The 11037-nt window shown below is 60.4% G+C and overlaps 1 protein-coding gene across 5 annotated transcripts in view; it reads left to right on the plus strand.

The window, feature by feature from the left end:
* The window catches only part of BCL9L (BCL9 like), a 28858-nt gene extending 17862 nt beyond the window's left edge, over positions 1–10996 (plus strand). For all 5 annotated transcript variants that reach the window (XM_032639491.1, XM_032639493.1, XM_032639496.1 and 2 more), the window contains 6 exons: positions 357–476; positions 3611–3821; positions 3980–4064; positions 4164–6441; positions 6881–7162; positions 7609–10996. In XM_032639491.1, coding sequence (XP_032495382.1) covers positions 357–476; positions 3611–3821; positions 3980–4064; positions 4164–6441; positions 6881–7162; positions 7609–8702 — 4070 coding nt within the window. In that variant the 3' untranslated portion in view covers positions 8703–10996. The remainder of the gene's footprint in view (positions 1–356; positions 477–3610; positions 3822–3979; positions 4065–4163; positions 6442–6880; positions 7163–7608) is intronic.
* Positions 10997–11037: the final 41 nt, after the last annotated feature.

Below are 11037 nucleotides of genomic sequence, written 5' to 3' on the forward strand. Positions count from 1 at the left end.
GCAGACCCTCACACTTCCCAGGAACCTCCTGGTATCCTGGCTGGTGGGAGCTATGGTGTAGGCACTGGGGCCTGGAAGAGGAGCAGCAGTTTCCCCCTCCCCCCCCCCAGCCCTAATTAGAACCAGTTGTGGTTGGGGATTATGCTGGGCTTGGTGCTGGGTGGGGGAGGGGAGGCAGGCAGCAGGGCTGTAGAGAGAAATCAGAAACAAATGGTGTCGTGGTGGGGGCCAAGGGCTGGCAAAGGGCCCACCATGGCCGGGGCAGTGCCCCCTGGGGTGGGGCATCTGGGAGACGGGGCTTGGGAAGGATCCCGGGGTCTCTGGGTGCTCAGGCTGACCCCTGCCTGCCTGGGCAGAAGTGGCACCCCGGAGCAAGCGTCGCTGTGTGCTGGAGCGGAAGCAGCCATACAGCGGGGACGAATGGTGCTCAGGACCGGACAGCGAGGAGGATGACAAGCCCGTTGGGGCCACCCACAGTGAGTGCCCATCACTGCCACGGTGCTGTGGCCTATGGTGCCCCCAGAGGATAGCTGCCCTGAGGGAACTTCCCTCTCCTCATCTAGGGCTTTAGAAGGCCCAGCCTGGGAAGAGGGAGCAAAGGGTCAGGAGCCCAGGCTCCTCCTCTCCCATCTCACATCTCTGACTCAGTCCCTCCCTGCACTGTGACAGCTCCGTTGCTGCCTTCCAGGTGCTCAGTGGCCCCCTCTCCCTGGGGACCAGGGTGGGGTAGGTTGAACCTCAGGTGGCCTCTCCTGGCCACATCTACACCTCCTCCCGTGAATTCTTGGCCTATGCTGCCACCTACTGGTTATTAGAGGGAGGGCGGTGAGGGTCCAGCATCACTGGGAGCTGGACAGCTGGCTCGGCTGCGCAAAGCTGTGCTAAGCCTGGGTGTGAGCTGACATTGCCTGTGTCTCTGGTGCCATTCCCTACCCTCTAATTGACTCCTGGCAAGTGCCCGGAGCGCATCACCAGGACAAGGAGTGGGTGTGGGTGGATGCCCACCCCTCTCATTCTTGCATTGATCATTATTTATTTGGGCCTGGCACTAGTGATGGGGGAGAAACGGACATACTCCTGCCCTTGGGAAGCCCATACACATTGATTTGATGCTTTCCCTCCAAGCTTATGTCTGTGTGTGGGGGGAAACAACTTAATGCGTAAGAAACTAACCAGAGAATGTTAAATTGTGAACTTGTCAGAGAATGTTAAATTGTGAACTTGTCGAAAACCAGACTGTAGAAAGAAGGAAGAAAAAAATATGCAGGATACTTTTTGCTACTTTGTTTTATTTAATCCTTATAACAGCCTTGTGAGGTAGGTGTTACTATGAGGCAGAGGAGGAAACAGACTCAGCAGATGTTTGTGGAAAGAGCAGATCATGTCCGTGGAGGTGGTGTATGGGATCAAATACTGAAGCCTCTGCAGCTGGCTGGCACTTTCAAGGTCATCTGGTCCCAGCCACCCCCCACCCCCACCCCAGGGGACTCACTGGTGGTCCACAAGCCCCTGGCCAAACCCTTCAGTGATAGATGGGGGTGGTCACTGCTTCCCAGGACAGACCCTCCTCAATTCACTTTTATAACACTAGACTGTACCATTGTAGAAACATGAAAACACAGGGAAATCAAAGAAGAAGTTGTTAACGTCCCATACCTGATACCAAGGCAAGCACTTACTGTTTTAGTTATATTGCCATTAGATTCTCGAAGGGTTCTTGATGGTAGGGCAGTATAATATAGAAGTTAAGAGCACAGACTCTGCAGTCAGACTGCCTTGGTTTATATCCTGGGTCTTCCACTTATTATCTGTGTAAATTTGGGAAAGGGCCTCAGTTTCCTCATCTGTAAAAATAACCTTTTCCTCTTAGCATTGTTGTGAGGAGTCAATGAGTTGAGACATGTAGCACACTTAGAACAGTGTTAGCTTTTTTTTTTTTTCTGGCTGCAGTGGGTCTTTGTTGCTGCACGTGGGCTTTCTCTAGTTGAGGTGAGCAGGGGCTACTGTTCGCTGCGGTGCGCGGGCTTCTCATTGTGGTGGCTTCTCTTGTTGCGGAGCATGGGCTCTAGGCTCATGGGCTTCAGTAGTTGTGGCACGTGGGCTCAGTAGTTGTGGCTTGCGGGCTCTAGAGCACAGGCTCGGTAGTTGTGGTGCACGGGCTCAGTTGCTCCGCGGCATGTGGGATCTTCCCGGACGAGGGCTCGAACCCGTGTCCCCTGCATTGGCAGGCAGATTCTTAACCACTGCGCCACCAGGGAAGTCCCCAGTGTTTAGTTTTTATTGTTATCATTGTACTAGAAGTTATTTTATTGAAATAAAGCCTGCCTCTCTCCCCATAACTCATCCCTAGGAGTCCTAGTTCTGTGTATTGAATGTGTACCTTCCTCTTCCCCAGGGCAGCCCTCACACACTGAGGTCAGCTCTCAAGTTCCCCTCCCCCCCCAAACTTCTGGCTTTGTTATTCTATGTAAAACTGGAGAGACAGGGTCCAGAGCAGGGCCGTTAAGGAGGTAGGAGTGTCAGAGAAGATTTCTTCAAGAAGAGGAGCCTGCCAGTGGGCCTGCGGGAAGGTGGCTGCTGCCCCAGCTCAAGGAAGACAACTTGGGGCAGTAGGTGCTCGCACTTACTGTCTGCAGGCCAGGCACTTGATGGCAAAGTTCCACCCACTCACTAGACCTACGAATGACCAAGCGTAGATCTTTTGTAGGCGAGGACTTACAGTCAGGGCTGTGTGACCATGGAACAAAACCTCGCTCGGTGCCGAGGATGGCCAGTCTACCCTGGCAGTGAACCCAGTATGTCAGGCTTTTGTAACTCTCTGTTTTCTAAACAGTTTTTTAGTTTGTGACATGGTTGTGAACTTGCTGTAAAAATAGATTTCTTTGACCAGCCCCTCCCTCTCCTGCAGGGCTGGAGTTAGTGTTTCCATTTTACAGATGAAGGAACTGAGGCTTAGAGAGAGGAAGCATCTTGTTCATAAGGTTGCAGAACAGTTAGTGGTAGGGCTAGAATGAAAACCATTCAGCGTTTGAATCATCAGCTGTACAAGCTCTTTGCCTTCTCCCCTCACCTGGCCAACGTGCATACACACGCACAGACCATGGCGAGGGGTCGGAGCAGGGCCACGCTCGGGGCTCTGCAGCCCCTGCCTGGTGCAGACCCTGGCTCTGCACTGCCTGGCTGTGTCACCTTGGGTGAGTAACGCCATCCCTCTGAGGCTGTCAGGTGGAGTATATGACAAGTGGAGTGTACGACAGCTTCCTCCCAGGGATGTGACAATTAGATGGACTCACATCCGTAAGCATCCGTCAGGGTGCCAAGCATGCGGGAGCCTATTCATAAGGGTCCCGTTTTCCCTCTCCCTCCTCTCCACGTGGTCTGCACAATTTCCATCCTTTTCAAAGGTCTAGGGCAAGTATAGAAACTAGACTAGTGAAAACGCCCGATTGGGGCCCCAGATGACCCTGTGGGCACGAGCTATGAAGCAGTGAGCCTCTCTGTCCCTGGGCATCTCTGGGATCGTACGGTAGCGGCAGGGCGGTGGGCGGCTGTCCCCCCACTGGATCTCCTCTCTAAATCTGGGCCTCTTTCCCTCTCCTCTCCTGTGCAGATTGTAATGTAGCAGACCCAGCCATGGCGGCCCCACAGCTGGGTCCTGGCCAAGCCGCCCAACTGCCCCTCAGTGAGAGCAGCGCACCAGGCCCCCCGCATGGGCCCCCGCCAGGCCTCCGGCCCGATGCCCCCGGGGGTGGAGGCGGGGGTGTCCCGGGAAAGCCTCCCTCACAGTTTGTGTATGTCTTCACCACCCACCTGGCCAACACGTAAGTGCCTCAGCCCTTGTTTGCCTAGCACCCCTCAGCCTGGGGTCCTGAGTGAGTGCCTGCAGGGGGCCAGGGTTGGCTTGGGTTGGGCTGGGTGAGGTTGAGGGCTCCCTCCTGCCCGCCTCTCTGAGCTGTCTGTGCCCGACCCTCCTGTGTAGGGCTGCGGAGGCAGTGCTGCAGGGCCGGGCCGACTCCATCCTCGCCTACCACCAGCAGAACGTGCCCCGTGCCAAGCTGGACCAGGTGAGTGTGTCACCTGGCCTGGGCATGGTGCTCTGTGAGCAGCGGATTGGCCAGTGCATCCCCTTACCTGTCACGTGCTCTGCCTTTGTCCTCTTGCAGGTCCCCAAAGTGGCACCCACCCCAGAACCGCTACCCCTGAGCACGCCATCAACAGGCACCCCTCAGTCCCAGCCTCCTCCACTGCCGCCACCGCCACCCCCAGCCCCAGGCAGCGCCCCCCCTGCTCTGCCTTCCGAGGGGCCTCCTGAGGACACCAGTCAGGACCTGACACCCAACTCAGTGGGAGCTGCCAGCACGGGTGGTGGCACTGGGGGTACCCACCCTAATACCCCTACAGCTTCCACCGCCAACAACCCGCTGCCTCCTGGAGGAGAGCCCAGCAGCGCTCCTGGCCCTGCCCTGCTTGGGGAGGCCCCCACTGGCAATGGGCAGCGGAGCCTGGTGGGCTCAGAGGGCCTGTCCAAGGAGCAGCTGGAGCATCGGGAGCGTTCCCTCCAGACGCTTCGAGACATTGAACGGCTGCTGCTCCGCAGCGGGGAGACTGAGCCCTTCCTCAAGGGGCCCCCTGGAGGAGCAGGCGAGGGGGGACCACCAGCACAAGCTCCTCCTGCCCCCCAGCAGCCACCCACGGCCCCGGCCAGCGGGCTGAAGAAGTACGAGGAGCCCCTGCAGTCCATGATTTCGCAGACACAGAGCCTCGGGGGCCCCCCGCTGGAGCATGACGTGCCTGGGCACCCCCCGGGTGGGGACATGGGGCAGCAGGTGAGCATGGTGATGCAGAGGCTGGGCCAGGACAGCTTGACACCTGAGCAGGTGGCGTGGCGCAAGCTGCAGGAAGAGTACTACGAGGAGAAACGGCGGAAGGAGGAGCAGATCGGGCTGCATGGGGGCCGCACACTGCAGGACATGATGGGCATGGGGGGCATGATGGTGAGGGGACCACCGCCTCCCTACCACAGCAAGCCTGGCGATCAGTGGCCCCCCGGGATGGGAGCCCAGCTGCGGGGGCCCATGGATGTCCAAGATCCCATGCAGCTCCGGGGTGGACCACCCTTCCCCGGTCCCCGTTTCCCAGGCAACCAGATGCAACGGGTGTCTGGGTTTGGGGGCATACAGGGTATGCCCATGGAGGTGCCCATGAATGCCATGCAGAGGCCTGTGAGGCCGGGTATGGGCTGGACTGAAGACTTGCCCCCTATGGGGGGGCCTGGCAATTTTGCCCAGAACGCGGTGCCCTACCCAGGCGGGCAGGGTGAAGCCGAGCGATTTATGACCCCTCGGGTTCGTGAGGAGCTGCTGCGGCACCAGCTGCTGGAGAAGCGGTCGATGGGCATGCAGCGCCCCCTGGGCATGGCCGGCAGCGGCATGGGGCAGGGCATGGAGGTGGAACGGATGATGCAGGCGCACCGGCAGATGGATCCGGCCATGTTTCCCGGGCAGATAGCTGGCGGCGAGGGCCTGGCGGGCACTCCCATGGGCATGGAGTTTGGTGGAGGTCGGGGCCTCCTGAGTCCCCCCGTGGGGCAGTCTGGGCTGCGGGAGGTGGACCCGCCCGTGGGGCCAGGCAACCTCAACATGAACATGAACGTGAACATGAACATGAACATGAACCTGAACGTGCAGATGACCCCACAGCAGCAGATGTTGATGTCGCAGAAGATGCGGGGCCCCGGGGACGCGATGGGGCCGCAGGGCCTGAGTCCTGAGGAGGTGGCCCGGGTGCGGGCCCAGGGCGGCGGCGGCATGATGGGCGGCCCGCAGATGCCCTCGCAGTTTCCCAGCCAGGGCCAGCAGGGCTTCTCGGGGGGCCAGGGACCCTACCAAGCCATGCCCCAGGAAATGGGCAATGCTCAAGACATGTTCAGCCCCGACCAGAGCTCGATGCCCATGGCAAACGTGGGTACCACCCGGCTCAGCCACATGCCTCTGCCTCCTGCGTCCAATCCTCCCGGCGCTGTGCACTCAGCCCCAAACCGGGGGCTGGGCAGACGGCCTTCAGACCTCACCATCAGTATTAATCAGATGGGCTCGCCGGGCATGGGGCATCTGAAGTCGCCCACCCTTAGCCAGGTACACTCACCCCTGGTCACCTCGCCCTCCGCCAACCTCAAGTCACCCCAGACTCCCTCACAGATGGTGCCCTTGCCTTCGGCCAACCCGCCAGGACCTCTCAAGTCACCCCAGGTCCTCAGCTCCTCTCTCAGCGTCCGTTCGCCTACCGGCTCGCCCAGCAGGCTTAAGTCTCCCTCCATGGCGGTGCCTTCTCCAGGCTGGGTCGCCTCGCCCAAGACAGCCATGCCCAGCCCCGGCGTCCCCCAGAACAAGCAGCCGCCCCTGAACATGAACTCCTCCGGCACCCTGGGCAACGTGGAACAGAGTGAGTCAACGGGGCCGGGCAAGTGGGCCCTGGCCTCTGGCGCAGGGAGCCTCTCCGGTGGGGGTGTTCTTGCTGGGCCAGGGGAGTGAGTTAAGGCACCTGTGCCAGGGCCCAGAGGTAGACGGCTCTGCCCGAGGGGCAGACGCTGGCAGCTGTGTGTGCGCTTTCACAGGGAGCACCGCGTTCATCTCCCAGGCATTTCAAGGGGGTCATATTTGGGATCTCCCCACTGCCTGGGGCCATGAGGCTGCAGGAACTTCTTGGAGACCGGTGGGCTGTAGTGACAGTGGGGGGCCTGTGTTGAGTGCGACATCTGTGCCTGGAGGGGTCAGGTGGAGATTTGGCAGCTGACCTCTTCCTAAGCCCCCAGTGTGAGCAGCCAAATTCATCTTCCCCTCCCCAGTCACCCCCTGCTCTTTCTGTCTCCCCACTTCTGTAGGTGCCCTCCCGCCTAGCGGCCCCCGGAGCAGCTCCTCAGCGCCTCCCGCCAACCCTCCCAGCGGCCTCATGAACCCCAGCCTGCCATTCACTTCCTCCCCAGACCCCACGCCTTCCCAGAACCCCCTGTCACTGATGATGTCCCAGATGTCCAAGTACGCCATGCCCAGCTCCACCCCGCTCTACCACAATGCCATCAAGACCATCGCCACCTCAGACGACGAGCTGCTGCCCGACCGGCCCCTGCTCCCCCCGCCACCACCACCGCAGGGCTCTGGGCCAGGTGCGGGTACAGGGAGGGGCCGCGGGGAGAAGAGCTGATGCAGGCACTGGGAGTGGGAAGAGTTGCCACGGCCAGCGGCTGCCCCTGCGGTCCTGCTGGCTTTTTTGTGCTTCCAAAGAGCTCTGGGCGGCGGGGCGGGGCGGGGTGGGGGTGGGGGTGTCCCAGGACACAGTTCCCATTCGTTGTCGCTCAGTGAAGCCAAGCCCGGAAAGCTGGAGTGGTCTTTCCACCTACTGATGTGTCCCTGGCCGGATGGGCCAGAGCTTGGGCCTCTTGGCTTCTCACCTAAGTGCCTGGAGTCCCTTCCCTCGCAGCTAGGGCAGGCCAACGGTGAAAGCCCTCAGCCCTGGTACCAGCCTGGCTGGGGAGTGGGGAAGGACTGAGTTCTGCACCCTTCCCCAGCTGGGTGCACACGGTTCCTGACCCCCGTTTCTCTTCCCCTGCAGGGATCAGCAATAACCAGCCCACCCAGATGCACCTGAACTCGGCTGCTGCCCAGAGCCCCATGGGCATGAACCTGCCAGGCCAGCAGCCCCTGTCCCATGACCCCCCACCTACCATGTTGCCCTCCCCCACCCCTCTGGGCTCCAACATTCCACTGCACCCCAATGCACAGGGGACAGGAGGGCCCCCTCAGAACTCGATGATGATGGCTCCAGGGGGCCCAGACTCCCTGAATGCCCCCTGCGGCCCTGTGCCCAACTCCTCCCAGATGCTGCCCTTCCCCCCTCGGCTGCAGCAGCCCCACGGTGCCATGGCCCCTAGTGGGGGCGGGGGCGGGGGACCCGGCCTGCAGCAGCACTATCCTTCAGGCATGGCCCTGCCCCCAGAGGACCTGCCCAGCCAGCCGCCAGGCCCCCTGCCCCCCCAGCAGCACCTGATGGGCAAAAGCATGGCCGGCCGCATGGGCGACGCATACCCCCCGGGCGTGCTCCCGGGGGTGGCGTCAGTGCTGAACGACCCTGAGCTGAGCGAGGTGATCCGGCCCACCCCGACGGGGATCCCCGAGTTCGACTTGTCCAGGATCATCCCCTCGGAGAAGCCAAGCAGCACCCTCCAGTACTTCCCCAAGAGCGAGAACCAGCCCCCCAAGGCCCAGCCCCCCAATCTGCATCTCATGAACCTGCAGAACATGATGGCGGAGCAGACCCCCTCCCGGCCCCCCAACCTCCCGGGCCAGCAGGGCGTCCAGCGGGGGCTCAACATGTCCATGTGCCACCCCGGACAGATGTCCTTGCTGGGCAGGACAGGTGTGCCCTCACAGCAGGGCATGGTGCCCCATGGCCTGCACCAGGGGGTCATGGCCCCTCCGCAAGGCCTCATGACGCAGCAGAATTTCATGCTGTTGAAGCAGCGGGGAGTGGGCGGTGAGGTCTACAGCCAGCCCCCCCACATGCTGCCCCCGCAGGGCTCTCTCATGGGTCCCCCGCCCCAGCAGAACCTCATGGTGTCCCACCCGCTGCGTCAGCGCAGTGCGTCTCTGGACGGCCCGATGGGCTACCTCCCGGCGCCGGGCGGCATGGCCCACCTGCCCTTCTAGCAGTCCCCGCGGGGGGCTGGAGCTGGGGCGGCACTGCAAATAGGATAACCTTAAGAAAGTTTCTTCCCCTTCGGTGTTGGGATGGCCTGGGTCAAGGGGTGGGGTGGAGGGGGTGGGAGGGGGCTTGTGTGGGGAGTGGCATTTGTGGAAACCAGATGTGCTGGCAGCTTAGGGGGAAGTGGCAGAGAGGGGTGGGGGATCTGGGATGGGGGTTGGTCCCATTTCGGCCGCCAGGACTGCCCCTCCCCCACCCCACCACCCCCGGTCCTACGGAGCCTCGATTTTCTCTCTTTCTCTGCTTCCGCCCTCTTCAGCTTTGCTTTCAGAGCCCTGTATCTAATCCTTGGCAGGGAGTGGAAGGAGAGGAGAGGTCTCTCCCTCTCCCTCCCCTTCCTGCTTCTGTCTCCTCCGGGAGCTTCACTTTCCTCCTCTTGGTTTCTCTGCCCCCACCCCCCCGTTTTTCCTTCTGTCTTCTCCTGCCTCAGTTCCTCTCCCTGATGATGTGGCTGACCCCCTCTCCCACCCCAACCTGCAGGCGGCTGGCCAGGTGGGCAGGCGCCAGCCGTAGCTGTAAATAGAGCGCTGCGCTTTTGTGCCGGTTTGTGCGTGTGCTGTATTTCTGTGTTTTGATAGAAGTCACACAAAAAAAAGGATAAAAGAAACCCTTCCCCCCTTTTTCAAGTGATTGCCCCTTCCATTCCCCTGGACCCAGGGGCACGCAGTCTGACACACCTACCCGCTGTGGCAGTGTCTCTGGGTCAATAAAGGATACCATTCCGGTCCCGTCCCCCAATGGTGAAATGACGTAGCTACACCCACACCTAAACTGAGGTCAGACCACCTAGGCGTCCACCTGGTGAGCCCCAGCAGGGCTGAGACCCCCCAGGGCAGCAGCCTGTCTGCTGCTGAGTGATTCAGGAGAACGCGTGCATGTGCATGTGTGTTTGCCCCACAGAGGTGACACGGGGCCCTGGCTTCCTAGCTGTGGATGTCTGCTGTCCCCTGCTGCTACATCTTAGCCAGAACTTGAAGTCCTTGGTCCCCAGTCTGGGATGAAGGCAAGGAGGACGAGGCGGAGACTGTGTGGCCCCCTCGTGTGGAGCCGTGGAGGGGTGGCCTGGGGGGCCGGGTGGTCCTTTGCCCGCTGCAGTGGCTCTGGGCCAGGTAGCCCCCAGGGCCATGACTCTTCCAGAGGCTACCACTTACTTCCTATCACCAAAGGAGGAAAGGAAAAGGGTTTGGCGGAGTCTGTCTGTCTCCCTCCAGCCTCCACCCGCTGAGGATGGAATAGAGAGAGTGTTGGATTCCGAGCAGGAGGGCGTCTTCCCGCTTCTCTCTGCCTGGCCGATCACTGGCAAGGTCCCTCTGCCCAGAGCTCAGGGCTCTGTGCCCACCCAGGCGCAGCCACTGCCTTCCCCTCAGCCCCTGGCTCTTTCCCATACGAGCTCCCCACCCGCCTCTGGTCAGAGCTGAAGCCATACACGATTGGGTGTTTTGCCCCCCTCAGCCCCAGGAGTAAAACACTTCTCCTTTTCTCACTTCCTTTCCTGCCTTGTGAGGTGGCAGGGCAGCTACCTGGCTGAGGCCTTTTGTACCCCACCTCCAGGGCCAAGGGCCATTTCTAGACAAGGTGTCTTCTGCCGTGGCCCCGTCCCCAGCCTTCCTGACCTGAGGGCCTGGTCTCCCATTGGCAGCTGTGATACAAAGGGAATTTGTCCCCAGTTCTCCCCGTCTGGTGCTGTCCTCAGTACCCTGTCAGCCAGGTCAAGTGCTTCCTCTGGGGCTGGCTGCGAGCTCCTGCCTCCCCCAGCCCCTCCCAGGGGCCAGGGCCTGGTCCCCCGTGTTCAGGGGCCACCTGTCCTCAGTCCTGCCAGACACGTTCCCACCCTGTCTCAACCCGGGCTTCGTGCCCTTGAGTCCCCCACCCATGACCCAATACTCCCAAACCGACTCTTAAGTGTTTCCTGCGCAGAGGAGAGACGGGTCAGACTGAAAAGGGCCCGATGCCCTCCCCCTTCCCCGCTCCTCCCACCTCTGCCACCAGACTAGCTTTCCAAGGTGAATTCCACAGGCCAGCTACTTCCCTCCATCCATGGCCACACCCCCAGCCATTTTGTACCATTATATAAATATATATATAAATATAAATATATAAATACAATATGTGAAGACATCTTCTTGGTTTTTATTTTGAAACAATTTTTAGGCTTGTTCCGGGGGTCTCTGTGCTGCCTGTACTGTATTGACCTGTTTTATAGGTGCCTTTTTATTAAAAAGAGAAAATTAAAAATCCAGTTTCTTGCTGTCTTGCTTCCGTGTCTGGCTCCTCCGCTGC

This window comes from Phocoena sinus, chromosome 8 (genome assembly GCF_008692025.1).
Source record: "Phocoena sinus isolate mPhoSin1 chromosome 8, mPhoSin1.pri, whole genome shotgun sequence".
Lineage (NCBI taxonomy): Eukaryota > Metazoa > Chordata > Mammalia > Artiodactyla > Phocoenidae > Phocoena > Phocoena sinus.